We start from the raw sequence: 27,941 nt of genomic DNA, 5'->3' as shown, positions 1-27,941 counted from the left end.
ATGGAGAATGAAAATATTGCAGATTCTTGTAATTTAAGAAAACATAAAGAATTTATAGTTGATACTGAAGAAAATACAACATTTGAACAACTAAACGAAGACAAAAAATGGAAAAAGTTGCCGGAGTCTGAAGAAAAAGATAGTCCTGCAGATAGAGTAAGCTGTTGTGTTTCAGATTGGAAACTTTGATTATTATTAAAGATAGACAGGAGTATCAAATATATATTGTATATAAAATATATCGGTCTACCAATAATTTTGGCTGTTATTCGGCGTTTACTGATATATTGGTATGCAGTGGCGTATCCAGGTGGGATGGGGGGATTTCGGATCCCTTCAACTTTTTGGGAGTGATATGATTATTTTTTATTTGTGTTTGTCATGGTGTAACTCACTGTCGGGAGGGGCAGTGTTTTTAGTGTAATTGGGTCACTCGTCTTAAGTTAATGTAAAACCAAACTAAAGCACAAAACGCCCTTTTCATCTCTTGTTTGAACCAGGGTCGAAATGCACATTACTGCTAACTATTGCAACTTCACACCAAGCTATATAATTATTTGAATGCTAGCCTCCACTACGTATAATGTTATAATATCAGAAGTATTAGTTGTCTAATATTGTGAATAAACAATGGAAATGGCTGAATAACAAATTTAGCATTTTTTCAAATTTGGCTTAATTACAAATATTTTATTACCACATTTGGCATGCATGCCACATGTTGGACACCCCTTGTTATGCCCTACCGCGCACTTGTGTAGCGCCTAAACCTTAACAGTTGTCCGGCAGGATGCAACCGTGTGAGTTCGTAAAATCCGGGTATTAAATTACCTTGATACTAAGAGTTTATACTACAGATACAGACCACACAATCAGCCCAATCAACCAAGTTTATTAGATGAGAAAGTTGTATAACACCACACCAACGCTTATAACTTGAACAAAAGTTACTTACAGACGATAACATAACACAAACGTCCTGACTGCTAAACCACAAAGGCCCGCTTCCCAAAACTACTGACTTAGATGTCAAAGCGTTGGCTAATATATACATTCTAAACTAGTCGTTACTAGGGATGTTCAAAGTAGAATACCAAGGTATTCTAGAATAATAGGTTTCGAATCTAGAATAACGAATCCAGAATATCGAATCCTAGTATAATTTTATTAAATTATTTAACTTCGATTTTGTTTGGGGAAGGGATTTTTTGCTAACATGTGTACATTATAATAAAAAAAAATCTTCAATATGTTTAACATTCTTAACAACTGTCATTTGAAGCAGTTGTGTAAACTGTAATATGTCACCTGTCCAGGTCGTTGCCAAAACTTATATTTTTGCCAATAGTGAGTACAATGCAACACCAAACACTGAACTCTTTAGCAATTTGGCCCTGTTTTTAAAGCATTGTTGGGTTTTTGTGCTTCTTTTTTTGACTAAAATGATCTGTTATGCAGTCAAATAATGTACTGCAAAGAATAAGTTCGCATTTGGTCACATCCAGCACCTCTTGCAACGTTACGTTTGCAACTTAACGCATTTAGGGAAATTGGGAACTCCCCACCTGAAATTGCACGTTAGTCGCTCGCCCAATAATGCTTGATTGACACCTAATTATTAGACGAACGTTATCGCGAGACGCGGTAATTGGTCGCCCGAAAAAACGCTGACGCTACACTAACTGGTTACATTTAAAGCAATCACCATAAATTGGTCGCAGCAGCGGCAGGCCAACTTACCACACGCGTTTGTACAATTAGGCGCAACAATCTGCGGTAAAACGTTAAATTATATCGGTTCCAATTACCCGAAATAAACGGCAGAATTGGATTCGAATCTCATTTGGATTCGAATCCAAGGATTCGATATTCTACTTTGAACATCCCTAGTCGTTACGCAACGCCTTATATATGATAACAGGCTATAGCAACAGGGGGAGTCGAACTTTTTTTGCGCAAAACTATATTGTTTTTGCAATATTGCCGTTGTATTGTGTGTCGTTACATCTTTTGAAACATGACAACGCAATGTTTAATATTTGCGCTTGACACCATACAACCCTACAAAAGTGGAGTCAATGCCCTCGCAACACGTTTGTCAAAATCAGCTTGATAAAATCAATGTGTCGAGCTCGCGCAATTTGTTGTGCGCCCAATGTGAAACGCCTCTTCGGTTGCAGTTTAGCCAATTCAACCAAATAAAACTCAAAATTTTTTTTCAGCAATTTACTGAGAAGTCAAAAATTTTGCCAGTATTCTCAGATCTTTTGGCAAATGCTCCAAAAAGCTTAATTAAAACATTTCCTATCATTTACATTGGAGCTCCGTGCATTAGAGACATGCAGGTGAGTTGCATTTGTTTTTCAAACTTGGTGGCAGTATTAAATTAAGAAATCAATCTATATCACTTTTTTGGCTTTACACTAATAACAAGTATTTTATATTATTTAATACTTTTCTATTTTTTAATCACATTGTTACTTTACAATTATTATACAACTTCACAATTTCTTTGCTTGTCTAATAAGTTAAAAAATTACTTATCGAAATGTTCAAAGTAGAATGCCAGAGGATTCTATAACTTTAGGTTGCGAATCTAAAATAACAAATCCAGAATATTGTCGGCAACCTACTGTAATTCATCGGGCCCGTCACCTCTTTGACAAACTATACACGAGTTCATTTCAAACACTTTTTGACTATTTCAACTGTGTAAGTGCGAAAAATTTTCGCCAGGTTCACCCAAACGGTTATCAAACGCTGAACTAGATTAACTAATTAATTATTAAAGTTATACCGTTTCTTCGAAGTAGTTTCATATGCTGCGCTAATCGAAAACACACCCGGGGAAAATGATCTCCGTTTAGTATTGCAGGTGGCGAAAGACGTGCTTGTAATTTAGCCTAATCCCGTACATGGATCTACCAAAATTAATCACACATATTTCACGGTCTTGGTTTAGTTTTTCGCCTGAAGTTAACGATTGCACACTAAGCGGTTTCGCTGCTGGCGCCTGGCAGGATTGTCAATAACGCACTTGTTCGCTTTGCGTCTAAATGTTCGCTTTTGCTGGACGTTAATTGGCTGTTTCGGATGATTTTTTTCTTGTTTATGACGTCATTACCATCGCTATTTTATGCCTTTTGTTTTTTAATTTCTGGATACGCCCCTGATACCCTATAAGGCCCACAGTCACAGCAATAAATTGCAAAACAATTTGCTAACATGTGCATATTGTAATAAAAACATAATATCCCAAATGTTTAACATTCCTAACACGTGTTATTTGAAGCAGTTGTGTAAACGGTAATACATGTCCAGGGACCCTACGGCCTACAGGGCCAACAGTCACAGCAATAGATCGCAAAACAATCTGCTAACAAGTCTATATACAATGTAATAAAAAATCTCCCCAAATGTTTAACATTCTTATCAACCGATACATATTTTAAGCAGTTGTGTAAACAGTATTACATGTCTAGGTTGTTGCTAAAACTTGCTGTTTTGCCATTATAGTGAGTAGGGATGTTCAAAGTAGAAGGCAGATGTTGCGCTAATCGTGGCATAATAACACCCGGGAAAATTGATCTTCGTTTAGTATTGCAGGTGGCGAGAGACGTGCTTGGAATTTAGCGTGGTCCCAAAATTAGGAAAATTCGCTGCTGATAGTCTAAACTTGATTCTAACAAAATCAATCACACATACTTCACTGTCTTGGTTTAGTCTTTCGCCTGAAGGTAACGATTGCACACTAAGCGGTTTTGGCATAATTGGATACCAATTCGAATCCAAGCATTCAATATTCTACCTTGAACATCCCATGTAAATGTTAATTTGATTTTATATGGAATTTGGGGTCAGTTAATAAAAAGGTTGCAAACAACTGCTGTAGAGCACTAGCCATGTTTACAGTTAAACTTAATATAATTAATAAGAATATATTTATGTTTTATTCAGGCTTATTCACTATTAACCACTCCATCAACAAGAAATGATGAAGCAAACAGCAACACTTTAAATAATAAGAAGGTATATAGTATTATATTATGTCTCAATTAAAACAAATAAAACTCAATTTAAAAAATAATGAGATTGATTAAATCACACGACTAGGATCACGAGCAGTAACCTCCAATTAGGACAACAGGAAAATCGCTAGTTATTGGCAAGCAGAACCTCCATGTTTCAGCAAAGTAACACTGCGTGGAAGAAAGATTGTAGTATGACATGTGATCACTAGCACAGTGCTGTAAACAACCAGCTTTTTTTATTAGCAGTTGAATGTTTTTCTCTTCGTTCTGTAGACCCTTCATTCAGATTCTTGGTTTGTCTCACATACATTTTTCCACACAGCTTACATATGCTTTGATCACTGCAGATAAGCACCGCTTCAAAAAGTGTTTTACTTTGGTTGAAAACTGTTAATTATGTTGGCACCACCGGTTGTATATTTACAATGGCTGCATAAGCTAAGGCTATTACAAGTTAATGACTTTCTGATGACCGGACTAAAATTGACTGTAATTTTTCCTATAGAACAGTTATTGTTAAAATGCTTCCCAGTGTTGGTTGTCATTCATATGCTGCCACTTTTGCATTGGGTTTTAAAACTATAGGGTTTGTCTTTTTTTATTTATTAAACGTTGACATGGAGGTCTTGACTTTCAGCTTTTAACCTTTCCTCTACAATCCTGTGAGAATGTTGCAACTATACACATTTTTGTCTGAGGTCTTTAGGGCATACTACTTTATCCTCCGTCGTTAAGGCATCTTATGAGAAATTAATTATCTAACTAATAAACAAAAAGTTAAAAAAAAGCCTAGACTTCCAACTAGTGCTAACCGTTTTGTCACCAATTTTTTTTCATAAAGGGTCAAATAACTGTAAAGCCTGACGATTGGCGAGGACATAAATCATTTTTGTCGACTTTATTAACTTGATCTTCTTCAAATAAATGAAAAACGACTGTATTATAAAACTGATTTTTTAGTTTTGCTTAAAAATTTAGTGTTGAACTGCATCCAGCAACTTCCAACTGTATTTTCTCTTCATTGGGGAAATATGCCATGGGCAAACAAAATTAATCCTGCGGGCTGCGGACTGTGTTTAAAGACTCCTCATCTTGTTTTAAGCCATCTATTTGTAGAAGTAAGTTGCCAACTCGTCGACAAGTTATGTAGTGTTTTCTGTATTCAAAAGAAGCTTCCCCCTTAATTCAAACAAATACCACATCGCAAGGTGAGGTTCAAGTAATTGTTTTTCAGAACATGACAGGTATCAAAACAACAACAAAGAATAATGCAACTATAAAGCCTAAAAAATCTTGCTTAGGTTTTTACTGAGAGCTAGCCAAAGGAATTGATTTTGGATAAATTGTGGGATATTGATGCACCCAATGCAATTGCTTTGATTCAATCTTGTCTAGTACAACATGATGCAATTGGTGTGCAGCAAGACTTTCCAAAGAGAAAGACAGCAATTTTGGTGAAATCTTCCACAGAAACTGAAACAGTGTCACATAAATGTATACAGAATAAAATGAATGTAAATTGGCGCTATCGTCATCAACTTTGTGGATCTATGTTCTAAAAAAAAAGGATTCTGACGCTTCACATTCAACTGCATTCTTTTTAAACCTCTGGACAGTATGGCAGAATGCTGGCGACTTGGCGACTATGTCGGCCGAAGAATCAGCCAGAAAACCAAAGAAATTAGAGCAAAAAATTTAAGTAAAAAAAAATAATAATTTTAAAAAATTAAAAAAAAGTTTTTTTGGAATTTTTTTTTTTTCAAGATCCATTTTACAAAATACCTTGTGGTTGTTTCCACACATATTTAACCACGTCTATTTTAGAAATAAGAAATATGTAATACCATTACACACTACAATTGGCAACTAAATTAATTTTGTTCATGCCATTTTGAAAAAAGTCACGGTAGTGTGAAGTGCACCTTGTTTAGTGAGAAAAAGCCAGTGTAAGGCATATAGATTGTTTATTATTTTAAAAAGTACACATTTTTGATCATACAATTGTTATGTGTTGGCAGTTTTACTTTTGGCAAGTACTCCTATTTTGAATTGAATTCCTGTATATTGCGTTAAATTCCCCATTCCTGTTAAATGTACAGGTATAACGCATTCGCATCGGCATATTGAGGATGTACTAGGAGGCTATGCTTCTCCACCTAGGGCCTAAAGTATATTTAGGTTGTTTGAATTACGCAAACGCCAAAAATTTTCCCCCCAAAATGACATTTATCCTTGTTTTGATAGGTTTATGTGTTCTTTCTTTTCAACAAATCTATCCCAAAGGTAATATGCATACTATGTGGCAAATTGCACTATGACTGTGATAATTTCTATTAAACTTTATTATAAATATGATTATTTCGAGCAATATAAATTGGAAATTTATCTAAAGAATATTTTTTTCGTGAAAACTTCTATGTAATGAGAAATTTGCTGCTTTCTTTTTGATATCATACGTAGTTCTATTGAAGTTTTTCACGTACAACGGATCTTAAAGTTTAGGATTTATACAAGTTGTAGCCTACTTTTAAATAGTTGGGCACAACACTTGCAGCATTGTGACGTAAGATGAAGTCCAAAGTAGACGTTAACTATATGTTATGTCACAATGCTGCAAATTACGAAACTGGCTAAGTTTTAAATTTGATGGACAAGCAGCCTTCAACATCTTGCTTTTTGCAATTGAGATATAAATTTGTAATATATTTGGCTGACCGGCAGGAAAGTGAACGCTGACCGGCGGTTGAGAACCACTGATGTAGAATGCCCTGCTTTAACATAGTAAACGTTACGCCAAATTTGGGGCATTGTGACGTAATACGAACGGTTAGTGGTACACAACAAGTACGCCCACAAAAAATAATATTAAATACAACACAGTTAAGACACTTATTTGTGACACAAACTGGCAATGTGTGCAACCATTTAGTTAGCGCTAGTGTTAGTGATGTATTAGTAATGTTAATGATGTGGTAGTGATGTAATGGTTGCGCTTTCTTAAGGTGATATAACATGAGCGTTAAATCAATTGGCGTGCCATGCAAAATCATCTTGCCAGGGGTTCCGACCCCTGGTATAAACAGTCTGCAGCATGCAAATCGCCACCTTAAAGGCAACTTTTTCTTGCAACTAGGTGGCAAAGCCATCTTGATACATGCATATTGCATTGGCTTACTTTAGTTCAAAAGTATAATTTGTTTAGTATTAAAGTTTTCACAAAGGATTAACTTACCATACATTTATTTTTTTATAGTGACCACCATGAGTTGATGATTTGTTGTATACCAATTATGTATTTGCCTTGTTAATATTATAACTATTTTTTATGTAGTATATTTCAAACATTCAGTCAAATCCATTGTGCAATGTTGTCCACTTGTCATCCAGGCGTTTTTAATCTAAGTGAACCATTTTTTACCTCCTTGTTGTCTTTTGGATTTCACGAAGCAGCCAAAACCAAAGAAAGTGAAATTGCAGCATTTCTGACGGGGCTTATGAGTCCTGTAAACATCAAGTAAAAAAACATTTTTAGCATCAACAATGCTATCAACATAAAAAATCTTAGTTACTGACACAAGCTATATGGCAATATAATATATCTTCTTTAATATATTTAATTTTGCTTCGACTACTAAGGGTAATGTAATCAATTGGTATTTGTATACAATGCGATACAGAAAAAGAAGAGATAAGCAGTTAGAATGAAATGAAACTTACAATTTAAGAAGACCACCTTTGAAGAAAGCTTTGCTTTTATCAATATGGTCATTTTATTGTTAACGTTAGGCAATACAGAAGCTAGAATCAACAAAAATCGGCATATTGTAGTGAAAATGCTATTGCAACATGAGTTGCATGAAATGTTGCTTTTTCAGAACACACAATGAGACCTATAAAGCAAAACTACAAACAATTAAGTATTCTGTTTTACCATATTATTAAAATATATTTCCATAGTATTATGATAAGCCCTAAACCCGGGGATAGGGAAATGGGAGAATGATGCATGGCCTTGCCGGCTGTTCGGCTATCTCACCCATTGTAGGTATTGCTTTATATTCCACCATTTTGATGGTTGGTGTAAGGAGATAACATATGTTATTTTGTTTTTTCTATGTTTTGTGTGGTGACCTTTCTATACAAAAGCGGATGTTGTTATGTATATACTACCTTTTGTGCTTCTACACCAAGTACAAAATTGTTTTAAAATAGTTTGGTGAAATCAAGTAATTTTTTTTTGGCGTTTTAGACAGTGTACTCAAGATAGTGTCAACATGTAATCCATTTGGGGTTAATGAACTATTGTTGTATACAGATAAAGAATTGTCTATATCTGATATATAGTGTTGAACATTTGTCGGTCGGTTGACTGTTATTCTGTTTCTTGTTACTGCTTCACATGGTATGTCTGGTGTGCTTTAATGCCCCCTCCCCCTTTAAAGTATGTTATGCTTTGTAGAATGCATTGAAACTTGCTGAGCCAAGCCCAGCGTCGTTGACAAAACTACATGGATAGAGACCTTAACTGCCACAAAGTTATTGAAATTAGACAGCAATAGTCCAACGTTAGAAATAATTTGGCTGAGAGTTCTGATGGCTTCTTACATTTTTGCTGCACCAGCTATGTGTGGGATTTAACATATAGTTTCTTCCAGTTTTCAAAATATAAATTTGGCTTGGCATAAACATTACACTGGTGAACAATTTTTGTTTTCAAGGCAAATGATGTTAGTTTTAGGATTTCTTAGGGCCCCTAATTCCAAAACTTTTTTTCACATTTGTCGCCTGAAAAACATAAGTAAGACCTCAATAATTACATAGAAATAGTGTGAAGTAAGCCGTTTTGAACTCTAATCGCCCAGTAGTTGAGTTTGTTAAAAAAATATTTTGAAACATGACTCTCTGTTTAACTATTTTGGCATATGTTTAGAAAAGTTTTGATAAGACTGAAAGTTAATCAAGTTACATTTGTATTGTGGTGTTTCATTAGAATATGCCGAAAAATACAATTTTTTATGTTAATTCTACAGTACTTTAAAAAAGCCTTGCAAGGTCTTGCAGCACAGCACATCAGTTGAGATGCACTGTTCTTCATTTCAAAACTTACTAATAGAAAGCCTGAGGATTCTACTTTTTTTTTTTTTTTTTTTTTAGGTATAGTGTGAAATAAGCCCTGGTAAAAAAAATGCTGATTGGTATCAATGTGAAATACACTCAAACAGACAGTGCCAAAATCCTTTTTTGTGACTTTGTGTGACCTCTCTGGGCACAATTACAAATAAAGCTCCAGGGGTAATTAAACATTATAATATACAATCCCATCTTGAGGTCTTGATAAAACCGTTTGCCCTTCTCTGGGAATAGGAATCAATATTAAGTGACTGAATAGGAAATACAATGTTATGCTAGAAAAGTTGGTCTACATTCTTGGAAGTTGGTCTACATTTTTTATAGTTTAATGGCTTTGTGTTTACAAAATATCTTTGTTTTTGTTGTTTATCAAGACACATTTTAAGATCAACAATAGGCACTCATTAGGTTGGTTTAGGGAAACACACTTTCTTGTGTGAAGGCCTTCTAGTTCTATGTTGTAAAAGAATACTAAACTATTTTTTTACAACAGTAATTTTTCAGTATTTCATTCCTGTTATTATAGACTGCCATTCTTGTCAGGATCTTGATCTTGAATGTTGTGTTCACAGAGCAGATAAGGCAAGACTTTAATAGCTCGATTATACAAAGCTAAAATGAATATCTTAAAGCGACTATAAAGTTTTGTGCAAAAAATTGTGTTGACTTGTATTTTTAAGTTTTTTCATGTTATCTTGGAAAATATTGAATTGGTTCATGCCACTTTAAGGTACAAATTAGCCTTTCTGTTCAAAATTTAGGCTATATGTTTTCCTGTTTATCACATCACATAAAATTGCTATATGCAGAATGTGTTAACTGTTAGGCCTGTGGGTAAAACTACTTTTGGGTTACATTTCTAATTGGCACATCATTCAATTATATTATCATCTCTGGCATAATGGTCTTTAACAACCTTAATAGGGAAGATGTGTCATAATATGTATTTGTGGTGAAGAAGCCTTTACTTAACGGCTTCTGGGAGTTTATTTACCATTCAAGATTGTGATAGCTAGGGATTTTCAAAGTAGAATCCCAAGGTATTCTAGAATAATAGGTTTCGAATCTAGAATAACGAATCCAGAATAGCGAATCCTAGTATATTTTTATTAAATTATCTAACCTTGGTTTTGTTTGGGGAAGGGATTCATCTTAATCTACCCTACAGGGCCTACAATCACAGCAATAAATCGCCCAAACAATTTGCTGACATACGTATATTATGATAATAAAAAAATCTCCCATATGTTTAACATTCTTAACAACTGTCATTTGAAGCAGTTCTGTAAACTGTATTATGTCAACTGTCCAAGTTGTTGCCAAAACTTATATTTTTGCCAATAGTGAGTACAATGAAACACTGCACACAGAAGTCTTAAGCAATTCGGTCCTGTTTTTTAAAGCATTGTTGGGTTTCAGTGCTTCTTTTTTGACTAACATGATCTGTTATGCAGTCAAATAATGTACTGCAAAGAATACAAAGTTACTATTGACGTAACGAATTCTTGACAATTACACTGTGCATAACTGCATAACCTCGCTGAATATTGGCCTAAAGTTGACCTTAAGTAATCCTATAGCACATTTTGTTTTACAACATAATATTACTTTTGCAACTTAACGAATTTAGGGCAATTGCGAACTCCACACCAGACATTACACGTTAGTCGCTTGCCCAATAATGCTTGATTGACACTTAATTATTAGACGAACGTTATCGCGAAACGCGGTAATTGGTCACCCGAAAAAAACGCTGACACTGCACTACGAGGCTACGTTTAAAGCAAGCACTATAAATTGGTCACCGTAGTGACAGGCCAACTTACCACATGCATTTGTACAATTAGTCGCAACAATCGGCGGTAAACCATTAAATTATATCGGTTCCAATTACCCAAAAATAAACGGCAGAATTGGATTCGATATTCTACTTTGAACATCCCTAGTGATAGCTAACAAAACTGGCATTTATCGCAATGACATTTATTTTACATTTCTAGATTAGAACCAGTTGGTCAAAATACATTTTTTATACCAAGCTTATGTGCCTTAGTATTAAAGCTATTTAATTCCCTATTTAACCTGGGTTATGTCATATATGTCATCAAGTTACTATTATTGTTATATTTGTTGTTTGTTTTTTTGTTTTAGAGTAGCAGAGCAGTCAAACGTGGGTTTTATTCTTCAAATCATTCACATAAAAACACTTTGGATGAACATTTTAAAAGTAAAGATTTGAAGCAAATATTACATGTACTGTCACAGCATGCATCAAAGGAAGAATCATCAAAAAGCAAAAAACAGTTTTCAACAAAACCGCTATGTGATGTATTATGTCAAGATTCATTGCCTACCATGGTGCATGACCCTCACTCAACAAAATTTAAAAGGATACCAACAGTTTTGACATCTGTAAATAAACCAATGTATTCCACAAACAAAGGTCATGTCCAATTGCCACTAAAATCTAACATATTGAAGAAAGAAATGTTGCAAGGAAATAAAAAGTCTGTATATTTTAAAAGTTCTGCAAATCTACCGACAACAATATCAAAATCTGTATATCATGTCCCTTTCAAGTCGTTAAGTAGCATTTCTATGGCAACCAAAACATCTTTAAGCAACCCATTGAATATATCAGATAGTTTGTTTTCAAAACCATTGACAATATCTGCGATAAAGCCACTGTTTCCCCCAGTTGTGGTGACCAGCTGTTCTACTATTGACAAAGCACCATTTGTTCAAAACACTTGTAAGGGTCCCAGTTTACAAGATACAACCAATAGTAAAACAAATGAAATTCCAACCAAAGCAGATGAAAACCATTCAAATCAACCAATAGTTATTACAAGCACTGCAGTGATAGATTCAAAATCTAGTAAGTATTTTGTGTATTATAATTGCAACTGCATGTACTTAAATATGTTTTTTTCTTTACATATATTATTAGCATTAATTGCTTTCTTACTAATACACTGCTTAAATTCTCATCATATACCTAGCAAAACTATATAAAAAAATTTAACTACTAGTTACCAAAATATTTTAGTTAAATCTATTTTAAAATATATATACATACATGTTTGACTTTCACTCAGCAATAAAAAGAAAAATGGAGGATAAAAATACCATTGTAAAGAAGTTACAGTAAGTAATGCTTGTTTTATTTTTTTGACATTCAATTCTTACTTGTTTTTTGTTGCTTTGTTATTTTTTAAATAAAAATATGTATGTTTTATGTAAATATGTATATGCAAAAAAACAAGTTCATTTTTTCCACCAACCAATTGCTTTTATGACACATTTTATCTATTTATTAGGTTTTATTTGAAATCATTTGACAGCGCTTAACAGATAAAACCAAATGCAGAGATTTCGCAGTTTAAATGTGTTAAGTTGCAAAAGCAAAATTTCTTTAAAGATTATGCTATTAAACTTAACAATTGAATTACAATTTTTGGACACTCTAATTGCCTGGTGGTTTAGTTTGTTAAAAAAATATTTCGAAACATGACTTTCGGCTTAACTATTTCAACGTACGAGTAGCGACTTAAGCCGCTGTGAGTTCTATATTCGTGTAAATATAGATCTTATTCTGTCCTTGAGAAAATCAATCACCACAATTGTACTACTTCAGAATATATTGTGTTATATGTTATAGATGAGCGCTATTAACTATTACCAAACAAGAGGTTTTAATATTGACAATATACAAATCTATTTACAATATTTTCATTAAACCATAACATGCTCTGCAAAAACCATGAATCAAAACTGGCAACTTCAGCACAATATTAAGCTTAATTTATAGAATAAAATCAACATGTTTTTGCCATGCCCAAACACAAGAAACCAACTATTTTTGTACAACCCTGTTTTGGCAAGCGTTTTGCAAAACTTTTCAGTAACTCTAGAATGCCCTTTATTAACTCAAATCTGAAAATAAAATCTGAAATTTGTCAAGTACTTTTTCAGTAATGATTGTTTAACTGAGGGTATGTTTTGTTGTTGCAAACAGTATAGCAAAAACAGTGATGCAGTATAGCAAAAACAGTGGTGATGAGAAAAACACTTTTTATGGCAATAGGAATCCCCTTTCTTGCCAACTTGACAATAACAAATAATGTCAAAATATATGTTTTATCATTGTTTAACCCACTTTTAATCACCTAGTTTAAAGAATCATTCAGGCGGACCACAAATTTCAATCGTCTTCCCTTAAGTTTAATTTTGCCTGAAAGTATCTCATTAGAAAGATAAAGTTTTACTAAATAATATATACAAACATAAAAATCATACCCATTATTCGTTTATGTGAGTAAGATTTGGTTCATTGATTTACAAAATTCAGCCATTTATGTTTTACTACATAATTACTATTGATTTATACACATTTAATGTAAAAAGTAAATAACCTGTCACTGCAAAAGAAAGGAAAGTGAAAATAAGATATTCATACCACAAAAAAATTTACGCAATTGGAATAAATTAATAAAAAGTAGTTGATTATTAACAGATGATTTTTATTTTTTTTTTATTTTGTAAGGCCAGTGAGATGTGATTCAAGTGCTCAAATCACACATAGAAAGTGGTCAAATGGTACCCAACAAATATCTTTATACTCTATCCAATGAAAATACTCACTTGGTCCTTTTGGGTGCCTAATCCACTAACACATATTTTTGAGCAAAGCTAACCTCCAGTATGGGGTAGCAAAATGCCAGGAATTGTTGATAATAATGGCTACCCACAAACCAGGGTGTGTGTTTGTTAAATCTTTTTTGTCAAAACACTGGCCACCAGTGCAAAAGTTTCATCTTCACTGGTTCGCTTGGTGGCAAGGCATGTTTGTGAAAGATGAATGAAATTATGGAAGCTTTTAGTTCTTTAAATTGTGCCAACTTAAGAAAATCGCTGTTTTACATTTTCCCTTGCTCGAAGTCTTTTATTCGATTTAGAACAATTGAATAACCAACAGATTTCGCAGTTAGGATGCCTGATGTTTCTTTACAACTTATTTAACCCATCTACAAAATTGCATTACAGAGGATATGTAAGGAACTGATACTCCTATACACTTTACTGTTTTAGTTTTGCTTTAATGAACACAACAGTGACCTTACAAAAAGGTCATATCTCACGATAAAAAAATAATCTAAGTATAACAAATATATCATTTTTCTAGGAAGGATTGTTCTACTAATTTCAATATAAATTAAAAAAAAAACTGGAACTATTGGTCATGCCTGGTGAATTAACGTGGAAGGACCTGTACGGTCAAAATATTTGAAAAAAAATCTTTTTTTTTGTATGTTAATTTTACTGGTTAATGGACAGTACATTTAAACAAGCCTTGCAAGGTCTTACAGCACAGCACATTGGTTGCAATGCATTTTTCTAGATTCAAAACTTACTATTTTAGAAAGCCTGGGGATTCTACTTAAAAACATCCCTACTAATGACAACGTGCTGTAATGTGGAACCTAACAGCAACTTTTTTGCGTGGTAAACATCAGTTTTCAAGGTTGTATGTACCACTTTTGAATTGTGCAGTGTTTTAGATGACACAGCAGAATTACCTGTCTCAAGTGAAAGTCCACTCTTGCAGAAAACAATTGAAGATGAAAACAGGTTTCAATTCAATGGAAAATCAGGTAGTTAAAAAGTCAATATTAACTTAATATATTTCAAGTGTAAAATCATTCTTTTAGATCAGCGGTCGGCAACCTTTTTCTAGTCGCGGGCAAAAACCAAACTCAGAAAGGTCTCCACGGGCCGCACAAAATGATAACTAAGAATTGTGTTATTTTCATGTTAGAACAACTGTGAATCAGCCGGGCCGTTTTTGTCCTTAAAATGTGTTTAATTACATTTACGGGGGAGTAAAGTGTTGACGCAAAGCGCAAAAAAAAGCGTTGGTTTGGTTTAAAATTCGAGTTCACACGTCGTCATCCGTACTACTAATAAAAGTGTAATAAAAATAATTTTAGGAAATGCGATAACATTTAAAGTTAATCTAGGTCGGTGTTTGTTAGTTTTTAAGTCAATACCCACCTGGCAAGTGAAGCGAGTGCGATTGTTTTTAGGGTATTCTTGCATTTCTTGCAAGTTTTTATTACATTGCCGAAAATAAAAAAAAATCCGTGACGCACGTAAAAAGATGGTTCGATGGTAAAATTTTTTGCACTTAGTAGTTAAAATAGTCAAAAAGTTTGTGAAATCGACTCATGTCTAATTTTTCAAAGAGGTGGCGGGCCGGATGAATTCCATCGGCGGGCCGGGCCGCAGGTTGCCGACCCCTGTTTTAGATGCTGCTTACAATGTATTATGTAGCGGTTCTCAAACTGGGGTCCCTAAGGAATTTTTCAGCGGACTGCACATCATTGATGAATTGTGTTAGCTAGAGCCCTATATGTCATTAAATTTTATTGAAATTATTATATTTCGTAACTTGTGTACTGTAAGTGGTTGGTATATTTTAATGTTAGAGTAATTTGATAGCATATTTTTTTAATTTACTTTTTTGGTTTGTCACTTACCCCAACAACCAAAGGGATCCACGAAGTAAAGTGTGCGAACCACAGTTCTAATGCAGCTTTGTTTGACATTATAATGCCCATCCTGAACACACACATATATATATATACTTATTTAAACCTTGTTAAACTGATTGACAAACCGCGTACATCCAAATTGTTAAAATAAAGTGCTGTTCTATCCACATCTTCCAGGTGCTTTGATTCGCTTTGAAGACGGAGTTCAAATGTGGATTGACAAAAGAAAAGATTTAACATTTTTAGATGATGAGCCAGTTCTATCTTGGAACCTCAAGCCTGGGACTGAGGTTAGTGTTGATTCATACTTGTCATATCTGGCACATAAACAATCCTTTTTGAATTAAACTCTAATGTTACTTTACCATTGTGATTGTTTATCATTAGGTAGCTGCAAAGTACAAAGATGGTTTATTTTATGATGCAGTCGTTGTACAATCTTTCTCTAAATCACCAGGTTGTATTTGTTATATATCTAATTTTTTAAACAGAATGAAGTATGTGAAATCACATTCGTTGTAAACCATTACTCTTTCTATATAGCCTCTTCTAATTCAAATCTAATGTCACAAGAAGGAGGAGTGAAACCTTTGGAAACAAAGCACAAAAATAAGGTGTATTTTACTTCCGGCTCTGATAAGGTAAGAGTGAGTAATTACCAAGTAAAAGTACCTTTTACAATTGTGATTTATATTGGTTAATTGAAACCATTTTGCAGGTACTTAAACTATTTGTGTAACTCTAAATTGATTTGCACATTAAATAGTCATTGAAAAAAGAATTTGTTTTTCCACTGGTCTTTCAATTTATTTTATATCAAGCTTAAGTTTGGTTTTTAGAATGTGCCATTAAAAGACAATTTTTTAACTTTTTTTTATTGTGTTGACGATGGGATTTATACTGCTTTGTTTTCCAATTAGATTCAAACAAACGTCAAAAATGTCTTTGAATTGTTTACACAAAATTGTGTGGCAAATCCCGTTAGAGCAATGGATTATAATTTAACCTGTTTGTCCAATACCGCCGTGCGACATTTTGGAACGGTTTGTCTGGCATAGATTTACTAGCAAGGCAACATTAGAGAAAACTAGTCTGATTAGAGATTTGAACTATTTCCCTTAAAAACTGAGCTATGTACTATACATCCTCTATTGAAGCTCATTTTTCAATACTATACATCCTCTATCTAAGCTCATTTTTCAATTTAGTACTTACTTAAACGAATAAATGCCTGCTATTGGCAGAAAAGATCTTATCACTTAATAGTATCATTTGCTGAATGTTAAGCAACGTAGTAAGAATCTATAGTTGTCTTATCTAAAAGTATTTAAAACAGTTATAGGTAAACAAATTAATAGTTAAATATTGACATAACTATATGTTAAAATGTGTTCCAGCAGGCTTATTGGTGGTATGTTTATGAAGAATGAGTCTGATTCAATTAATTCGTTTCCAAACAACACTGATGGATACAATACATTATATATCATGCTTTTATAATTGGTATTTTTTACTAAACCTTGATCCATATACTCATAGTGAATCTGACTTTCAATTATTAATTGCTACTGCTTTTGAAAATTGTCATTCTCAAACTGTGTGTGGCGGAACACCTGTGTGCTTCAAGAGATTCTCAATTCTCAAGTGTGCCATATTTTTTGTAATTTAAAAAATAACTTACTTGAATAACCAAAGCACCTATAAACTAGTATGCTAGAAGTGAAACACTATATTCTACTGCATAACTTATGTCACGCAAGTAATGTTTTAAACATAATCTATATTATTGTCATAGTCAAAACTGTTTTTAAAAGATTTTGGTAATTTATATATTTTTCTGTTTATATAAGTGCTTTGATTTTTGTATTTGTTTAGGTTCCCTCTACTAATCTTCGATCAGTACCACAAGTTAAAATTAAGAAGCTCAGTCTGGATTCATGTACAAAAGTGATAGTGCCTGATCCGGTAATTTAAATGAATCTTTCCCAATATCTATTTTTAATTGCTCCTAATGTAGATTATATTTAGGCACAAAGTGGAGCAGTAAAGCCTGCAAAGGTCATGTGTCAGTCTAAGTTACCATATCCTCCAGTTAAAGGTAAGTTATTGAACTTACACTCAGAATTGTCTAGATAACTTTCATTGTTTTTTTTTTAATAAAGTTCCACAATTAATAAAATGCCCCAACTGCTTTTTGGTGTTCAAAACTGTGGTGGGCTTTCGTGCTCATCAAAAATCTGTTTGTGGAAGCAAAGGATATATGGTATATATGGGTAAGTTTATAAATCAATCATTCAATTTTTAATTTTTTTGTTGAATTGTTAACCCTAAGATTCTACTGCAGATAAGCGCTTCTCGCCAGACCTTGAAGTGCAGGTGGATGATATTGAATCACCTCCAGTGGTTAGTTATGTTCAGCAATGTCGAAAGGAAGGTAAAGATTCATTCATGTGGAACTCCAGAGATGGCAAACGTTGGTTTAAACGGTACATATTTACTTGGGTACTAAAACCATGCAGAAAATATCTTATTAAATCAATAATTATGTTTATAATGTTGAATGAAGATGTTTAATGTCTATTGCAAAACATTAACCTTAATGTTATGTCAAAAGGGCCAACTTTGCAAAAGTAGCTGAAACACATTTGCAGTGACAATAATTCTTATCTTAAAAATGTTTTTTTCTGCATTTTGCCTCGTCAAATATAAATTACAAGCAACAATGCTGGCATTAGCTTATTCAAAACGTTTTTACAAATCACATAATGATGATGTTACTTAAAGTTCCTTTTATTTAGTATTTTAACGACCAATGACTAAATTGTTTTGCAAATTTGGTTGGATTCCCCTGAGGGACAAACCTCTCTTTTCATTGAATTACACAGTCGCAGCAGATGCATTGTTAAAATTGTATCCGTTTGCGATCAATATCAACAAAAAATTGAAAAATTAATTGTATCCGTTTGTGATCAATATCAACAAAAAACTGAAAAATTGTAATCTTAGCTTAGGCAGAACAAAAACAACATAGCACTGGGCCACCAATATAACATTTAGTCTTATTAATTTTATATTATAAATTTAATTTGCAATAGCGCAAGTTCTAGGCAATATATAGTTGTTCTGTCAACTAAATTTTATAAATTGTAAAAAAACTTTTTCGGACATAGTTAGGGCCATCATTATCTGCTTGATCGTAAAATTAATTTTATGCTTAATGTCATTTTTAGGCTTCTTTAATACATTTAAGACACAACTCACAACATTGCTTTTTAGGTTATAATATTAATTTTTCATTGTATACTATATTGACAAAACGCAAAAAATTATGAAAATTTTACTTACTAAGACAAATAATTAAATATTTTACAGTCACACTCATACAGATCAATGTGAAAATAAATGGCACTTCTGCACAGGCTGTAAGGTGTTACTCAAGGCCTACACAGCTTAAAATTGCACTCTGGCAAGTCAATAATTATTTAAAATGGAAGTACTGTTGTTAATAGAAAAATGTTATTATATCAATGGACAAATGCGGGCTGCACTAAAAGGTTGAGGTGGCGATTAGTGACAAAACCGTCAAGGGACATTTAAATAGCTACTAAGGGTCATAGCTTGATGGTTTTTTGGGCCGTAATGCATGCATTGAATCCATCCTAGACTTCTCTAGCTGTATCTATACCAAAAAATTGTTGCATGTCATGCTCGCCGGTCAATTGTCACTTTCCAGAGGTTAAAAAAGAGACGTATTGTTGAGGATGAACATTTGTTAACAGGGCTCCCACTGCTTTTTTGTGTTGTGCACTTTCGTATTACCGCTATCTGAATTATTTCCCATGTTGGTTCAACCTCATTTTTTCTAAGCTTATTAATTACATTTTCAAAACAACAGAAAGCTATTATTTGCAATACCAAAAAAACTATTGTTTATACAATGACTTTATCGTTTTTTGCTCTTTTTGTCGTATTTTATTGTTGCAAAATTGTTTTCTGTTATATTCTGTTTGTTTTAGGTTGAGTAGTGGTAAACTACGGACAGCTCTCTTGGACAATTTGCGAATCAGTATAAATAGCGGTTGTTATATTCTTATAAAAAAATCAAAAAACTTTTTTTGTGAAATTAAAACCTGATCAGCATTTGTTTAACCAGTGTAAAACTAGCGCTGTTTAGATAGCTGTTGTTATTTTGTTCTTAAGGAACTTTTAGGCAAAAGACCTGTTGCCAAATAAGTATCTGCTTTATTTAGCCATGTGCACATTGTTTGCCTTCATGTCACCTCTACATTAAAACTTTTGCCAAATTAAATCCAAAAAAACGAACGCATTTTAGTGTGCATGCTGCCTTCTTCCTAAATATAAGTAAATTTTTTTGTAATGCATAAAATCCAGGGTTTTTAGTTGATTGGCAGTTATAATAAGTTGGCCTAAAAACCACATGTTTTAACAACAGACCTAGCTGAGTTTTGTTTTTTGCGTCGCGACTGGTTCAGGTTGCCAACCCCTGCTAAATTTTAAGTTTATAGTTTTGTTTTTACCTTTAGCCTATATTGTTTTTTTCTTTAACAAATAAAACAAGGGGACCTTAAATAGCTACTAAGGGTCATAGACACCCCCCAACCCTCCACACAACGTCTTGTCGCATGCCTTGGAGTCGCTGTCCAAAGGTTTGGACCACTGTTTTAGTGCATTAACATGTCTTGAGCAACTGCTATAAATATGAGGTTGCTGTTGTTGCTAAAAAATATGAGTAAAAAATACACACATGCATAAGCAGCCAAGAAATGAGAGAGCGAAGAAAGTTTTATTGTTATATGCAATTTTTTGTAGGTTTTAAAAAAAAATTCAGCGGTTCGGCGAAACGTTTTTTTTGTTTGCGGAATACTCAGCCGTGAGTGAAGTAATGTTTTATGGATAGTTTTATTGGAAATCATGACTTTTTATATATACCTTTTTTATTTTGTGGTTATGCGATTTTCCTGAAAAGTCTGAAGCCCCTCCAAATTCTGTGGTACTTGCTTCGGTTAACCATCACTATAGCGGATCATAAGACATAGAGAGTTGTAGCATAATACATACAGAAAAGAAATCCTGAAATGTAGTTTGTACTGGTTAAAACTGTCTTTCGAAACTCCTGTCAGGATAATTTATACAGTGTAAAAGTTAATAAAGGCAATTATGCTTGGATTTTTGCGTAAATTTTTGGACTTTGATTACTATTTTTAAAAGTTCACAAATTTATACTGAAAAATGAAAGCCAAAGATTAAATTAGTAGTTTAATTTTTAAATTTCAGTTTTGAACATCAACCGCGATAAATTTATACAAGTAATATGATTGATTATGTTTTCCCCCATAGTATTGCAATTGTTTTGAACATATTGGATAGTGTCCCTAGAGTTCCACTTTTGTATAGGAATTTTTAACTTTTGCAAGAAAAATAGTTTGGATTTACTAATCACCTGCAAGTTTGTTTGAACATATTGTAATTGTATATGTTCCAAAATTCCTGAATTGGTGTATGTTTTTGTTTGAAACCACCAAATTACGGCTGGTACACAGATAGTAGAACAATGGTCTCTAGACTAGATAAATAATAATTTAAATTTCTCCCTAAGAAAGCCAAGTGGCCTTCTTTGAGAACCACTATTCCATATTAAATAGTATTTTAAACATAAGTAATGCAGAAAATTAATAAAAAAAAATCTTAATAGGCTTAAACAAATTTTGACCACACTTTTTGTGCATTGTGCAAACGATTTGGAATTTAAATATTTTCACTTAACGTGTAAATTTTGGAGTAAAAAAGTAATGGCCCTACTTATAAGAAATAAGTTCCTTTGTAGTAACACCTACTTACCATCGTCCTTGATGAGCTCCTTTTATCTATGGTATCGAAATGCAGTATTATGCAAGCATGTGAAACTAATTAGCAAGTTCACTGTTGTATTCATTGATTGATTTTTTTTTTTTAATAAAATAAATAGCGAAAAAAACGAACAAGAAAAACAAATCAAAATAGTGAAGCTCCCAAGCAGCTAACGACCATTTACTTTTGTCTTTTGTCATACTTCCTCTTTTTAAAGCCGAATATCGCTCGGAAGTTCGCACAGAAGATTGCAACAGTAAAAACACCCGATCCGTCAGAAATCAGTGCATATCTAAGCAAAAAGGTCAATGACAATCAGCGCATCCTAAGGCAGAAAAGTCTAGACTTTTAGACCTTGAGGTCTTGGACAATGCACTAATTTGCATTAACAAATGTGCATTAACAAATGTGCATTAACAAATGTGCATAAGAAGATTAAGTTTAACAATACTTGACCCAACCAAACCCAAACGCTAACCAGCGCCCTAACCCAAATAATGTGCGATAATTTAATAATTATAACGCTTCAGGCCCCAATACCTCAATTTGTGACGTAATAATCTTAAATACAATGGACGAGAAACCATCCGAGTTTGGGCTTTTTTCCCCAGCATTTAAAGAATTATTAAAATAACGCACATTATTTGGGTTAGGATTCGGGTTAGCGTTAGGGTTTAGGTGGGTCAAGTGTTATTAATCCTATCTCATACTTTTTGTTATCTTTTCTGAACTTTTAATGAATATTTTTAATTTATCTACGCCGGGAGTTTACCTAAAGGTCCAAATCAGTGCATTGCCAGGACCTCAAGGTCTAAAAGTCTAGACTTTTCTGCCATTGGATGCCCTGATTGTCGTAGACCTTTTTGCTTAGAAATGCACTGATTTCTAACGGATCGGGTGGTAAAAAGCGTAACATAGTCGGGACAGTGTCGGCATATTTATATTGATAAATAACATATCGCGCGCATAAAAGGACACAATTCACAAATGTTTTGCACGGTTCGTTTTTGTGTACTCCAAAGAGTAATTGCTCGCGGGAAAAAACACACGATATTCGTAGTTTAGTACTTAACCACGCACTCTCGTTTTCCCAGTATAGACACGTAACAGGACACAAATAAAACAAGTGGTACAGGGTTTCCGTGGCCTTTTTGCAAAAAGTACATTGGTTAGATTCGGTTTTACCAAACGAATAAAGGGAGTCATTTGTAACAATTCCGCCCAAGTTAAACTTTATCTGAAAGCTTCTTAGTTTGTTTTCGATTGTTGAATTGTAGAGGTTGCGGTCAATTTTCTCCCATGGCAGACGTGCACTCCTGCAATTTAAGGTCCAGTGCCATTTTAATTGAGCTTTTGGAGGAAAGAGAATTGTTGTTTGTATTTTTTCGTAAACCGATTTGGTGGAGTTATACTGCTGGATAAATAATTTTAATGTTTGGGTTCTATACGATCGGAACGTTGTTGCGCTACCCGAATCCCATTCTTCTGGGAGACTCGATATTAATTTTATGAATTGGACAAAATCTGTGTTTTAGGTGTAAAGTTAAATTTATTTACTAATGTGTCATATTGTAGATACTCGCCGTTTCTATTCAATAAATCCTGGTGAAAAATTATATTGGAATCTATAAGTGATGGCATAAAAAAAACATTTGAGCGGAATTTTACTTTTTTGTTTAGCCAAAGCGGAAGGCTGTTTGACTTTGGATCTATAATTTCCAAGAGTTGTTTGCACGCCGTTATTGCGCAACGTAACGTTCGCATAGGAAGTATACGCCTTGTGATTGCATTGTTTGTTCCTATGTTCCCATTAAGAAGCGCTTCTAATCTGTTACCTTGTATAAAGGGGCCTTCGATTTGTTTCCAATCAGCTTCCGCGTTTCGTCAAGTAGTTTAGAGATCCATTTCGTATGTAAGGCTAACAAGTAATTATCTATATTGATCATTCCTGTTTTTTTTGGGGAGATTTAGTGTTTTTAATTTTAAGGCGATTAAGGTTTTGTTCAATAGATCTCCGTTTTGTTTGTAGAGTTGCTTGTAAAAGTCAACTAGACCGTCCAAAATGTTGTTTTGGTCAGTTATTATTTTATCATCTACAAAAAGTCTGTTAATGCCCTTTTTTTTGCAATGCCTTTTTTCCAAATTTAAAAAGTATTTTGTATTTTTCTCGCCCTCCTCTGCCCAGCGAGCCCTACTTCGCGTTATGGCGCAGCATTAGTTGGTCGAGTTCCGATTTAAGTTTGGACAATTTTTTGTGCAAGGGGCCTAATTCTGTTTCATAGTTCTTTAAAATAGCGTCTTGCGTCTCGCCAATCAGTTTTTCCAAATCGATTTGCTTAATGTTTGGCCTTCGTTTTAGTTCGGCCGCATATCTAATAGTTTCTCCCCCGAACAATTGCTTTCAAGGCGTCCCATCTTACTTGTGGGTCGTTTTTTTTTATATGGTTTTCTGCTTTATAATAAGTGATTACCTTTCTTATTTTATCCTTGTCATTTAATAGTGATGTATTAATTTTCCAGTAGCCTCTACCGCGTGGTGCTGGGTTAATGTCAGCCCCTAGAGTTGCCATATTATGGTCGGACATTATACCGGGGACTATGTCTACATTTTTAACGTTTTCGACGAGAGATCCGTCAATTAAAAAGAAATCTAAACGCGATGATGCCGCTGGTAGTTTCTGAATCCTTGAGAACTTTTCAACTGTTGGAAATTTGTGGCGAAAAATATCTGTTAGTTTGTAATGTGTCATATATTGCAAAAGACTTTCTCTTGCTTTTCGGTTACGATGTTTTTTACTTCCATTTTGATCTAGGACATTGTCCAGAACTAGATTAAAGTCCCCTCCCATGATTATTGGGGCATCGAAAAAGCTGTCATGTACGGCGAATAAATTGATGAAAAATTCTGGATCGTCCTTATTCGGCGCGTAAACATTAACAATTACTATTGGGGTTGCATTTATGGTAATTTCAACCATTAAGTATCGACCTTCTTGGTCTACCCGTGTGCCTGAGACGGAATAGGATAAGTTTTTGTCGATTAGTATTGCCACCCCTCTACTGCTTGAGGTGCCGTGCGCCCAAAACGCTTCCCCTCCCCATTCCATACACCATAACTTTTCGTGCTTAGCACTACCATGGGTTTCCTGCAAAAGGGCAACGTGACACTTTTTACGACGTAAAAAATTAAAAATCGATTTTCTTTTCATAGCAATGTTTAAACTTCGAACGTTGTGTGAAATAATATTTAAAGACATAAAAATAGTATTTAAACGCGTTCGACACCAATATCAATGTCCCACCCGGACTCCATGCCACAATCACATTTAAACGCTTTATTGGGACCCATAAGACAGGAATGCTTTTTCCCGCAACTACAGTTGACTATCTTATACTTGCAATGGGTATTACTACACGCTTTACACATGGTAACCTTAGGTAGCGAGTTAACAGTAAAACAATTACAAACAACAGAGTACCTTTCGCACTGTATGCACTCAAGCACATCTTCCTTCGTCTTGTATTCTGGCTGGAGCTCATCGCAGCACGGCATACGTCTCAATGTCCCTTCGCATGAAGGACATTGACATGTTTCTTTACCCTCTTCGACCAGAAATAACTCGTCCGTGCAGCACTTCATTGCTACGGAATACTTGTTGGAACAACTCCAGCAAACGAAAGTTTTCGACTGAGCCGAAACCACAGCTTCAGCTTGGCAGCCAGGGCATGTCAGCGAAATTCTGGTCGCACATAGGCTAATAGATTTGCTGTTAGGAAGCTCGTCTGGGTTTCGTTGCAGCCTTTTCCTTGACCAGTTGTTGGTAAGCTTCGGTGTGCTTGACTTGATGTTGGCGTTGTTTTCAGAGTTGAAGTCCGGGGAGTTCTTATCAGCATCGTTTAGAATGCTGCTTACTGCTGTTGTAGAGTGTGGATTGTTATCAGCGTTGTTGACGCCAGCGCTAGATTGGGGGGCAACTGCGTTATCGTTTGTCTCTCCGTGTGCTTTGGCTTGCTTGTGCTCTTCTTGTCTTTTTACTAGCCGAGGAAAGTCTTTTTGACGTTTGGGACAGTTTGCTTGTTTGTGATCTTTATCGTCACAATACTTGCAAGTGAACACTTGCCCATGATATGTTACGTAAAATTCACAGTCCGCCATCCTAATATAACTTGGTAAAGGGTTTTCTTCCACGTCCGTTGAATTCATTGTCAAGATTCTCATTCCGGTTAGCAACCCAATCTTGTCCTTCCTGTGTGTCACCTTTTCAACTTTTCCATAGTTTGCCGATATTTCCTCTGCTATGAGTTCACTGGGAAAAGGGATAGGCACCCAGCCAACTGCGATGTTAATCTTGTCATTTTCGTATAGTTTAACAAATTTCACTGATTCTGCTCCGCATAGCTTTGTGTAAAGTTCCAAAACATTTTGTCTATTGGTGCAAGTTATGTCGACGTTTTGGCCTCGCATTTCTGCAATCCCAACTAATTTCTTCAGCGGATAGTCCATACTTCAGAATTTCGTCTCTTTTCAATAAATTAACTGTCCTCATACTTAAGCAATTCGGCCTCTTAAAGCTGGCCGCATTTTTATTCACTGCCTGAGCGTAACTTGCTCTGCTTGCCATTTTTCGCTCCGCACTCCACGAGCGCCAGACTTGGAATGTTGATTGATTAGTTTGTGTATGTATTTTAATAATTAATTTGTTTTATGTGGACAATCCCAAACTCCCTAAACAGAAGTCGATTAGTCTAATTTGGGGATTAATGGCTTGGTATACACTAAATTATAATATTTGGGAAACCCTGAGACCGATTGTTGGCTACTATGTTTTTTGTAGCATTATATTAAGGTTGTTCTGCGAAGAATAATAGTCAGGTATTCTAAAAACACTTTATGACAAAATAATAACAAATCACAATATAATTTGCTAACATATTTAAATTTATTCAAAAAGTCTCCATTTAAAGCAATTTCGCAGGAATTTTGGTACTATGCAACTTAAAAAGTATGGAAAACAAAAAAAACATAAAATGCTGAAATTAAATCTTGGCCCATATAAAGAGTCTCAAACCACTCAATAAACTGATTAAGAGTGTTGCAATATTTTTTTAATATAGATGATTGCAAGCTAAAAGTTATTTCATTAGCTGAAATGTCCCTAACGGCTTTGACATATGTGAAAGCTGACACTTTCGTTGAATATTGTTGCGAATCCGAATAGCAGTAGTTCTCCACGATTAAACGGTTGCAGAATTGTTACCTGAAGTGATATTGACTCAAGGCTGCGATGCCCAACATAGGTTTTCCCCTCAGGAAATTAGTCATCAACGCGTTGCCCCGGTGAATTCTGTAGGCTTAATAATATTTCAGTCTTTCAATAATACAAATTTGTTTTGTTGGTTTATTTTTATAAAAAACATGGTGATTTAGTTGAAATTTATTAGAAACGTGATAGTTAACATTAAAATAAGTTTAAAAGTAACTTCTGCCAGAACCATGTTACTGTTGCTGGACAGCTACACGTACCATCGTTAGATATTGTCGTAATGTTTACCTTTCAAATGTTGATTTTGGAGCACAATCGCCTTTATTAGAAACTTCATTGAATTATAAATTCAACGATTTGGACGAGGGTATCTGCCATCTACAAGTGTAATTCGTCGCCCTAAAAACGCAGTCGCCTCACAAAAAGGCTCTTTTTCTTGGCACATGTGTATATACAAAGTAGGGGGCAGCGTGACACGTTAAAAAGATGTGCTTTTTGAAAATTTAAAGGTACCAATTACGCCATATAGACCCCAGGGCCCAGACTTAGATTGAATTTCGAAAGATCGGATGTTTTACTTTATCGTTGGTTAACAAAGCGATCTCCTAGGGGTAGATCCTAGTTGTTGTACACATAGGCCTATGCGAAATTTATGCATGCATCTTACATTAGTTTTTACAAATTATATATTGTAGGGGCACAAAATTTATGCATCGCTGGCAAACTCCTGACGGTGCAAGCAAGTGGTATAACGGAAAGGTATTGAGCCTACTTGATGCAAAAAAAGAAGAGTTCGAAGTTGAATACAAGGATGACGATTACGACAAAGGGCCTTACGTAGTGACTCTTTATGAAGATTTTCCGAATGATATTCGGATTGTTGTCCGATGATGCTGACTTAAAGACAAATTCAAAAATATTTCCACTTAAGTTTGCTAAAATGGTACTTTCGTACTGCTAGATTTATTTTTGTTTTTTTCTGGAAAAGCTCGATATTTTCAGTGATGTTTAATATTGCCGGATTGCAAATTTATTTTATCAATTAACTTTTGTTGGTAGCAATACTTAGGCATAAAAACCATGGATGTACTACA

General features: G+C 34.3%; 1 protein-coding gene across 1 annotated transcript; it reads left to right on the top strand.

The window, feature by feature from the left end:
* On the top strand, positions 1-27,941 carry LOC146164345 (uncharacterized). Its single transcript, XM_083382482.1, has 14 exons — positions 1-156; positions 2,223-2,345; positions 3,958-4,029; positions 11,313-12,039; positions 12,260-12,308; positions 14,715-14,815; positions 15,893-16,005; positions 16,103-16,172; positions 16,259-16,356; positions 17,591-17,680; positions 17,744-17,813; positions 17,878-17,988; positions 18,060-18,201; positions 27,543-27,941. Exons 1-14 carry the CDS (start codon positions 1-3, stop codon positions 27,736-27,738), a joined length of 2,118 nt encoding a protein of 705 aa, XP_083238608.1. The 3' UTR covers positions 27,739-27,941.

This window comes from Ascidiella aspersa, chromosome 2 (genome assembly GCF_963924565.1).
Source record: "Ascidiella aspersa chromosome 2, kaAscAspe10.2, whole genome shotgun sequence".
Classification (NCBI taxonomy): Eukaryota; Metazoa; Chordata; class Ascidiacea; order Phlebobranchia; family Ascidiidae; genus Ascidiella; species Ascidiella aspersa.
This window is presented reverse-complemented; position numbering and strand designations above follow the sequence as displayed.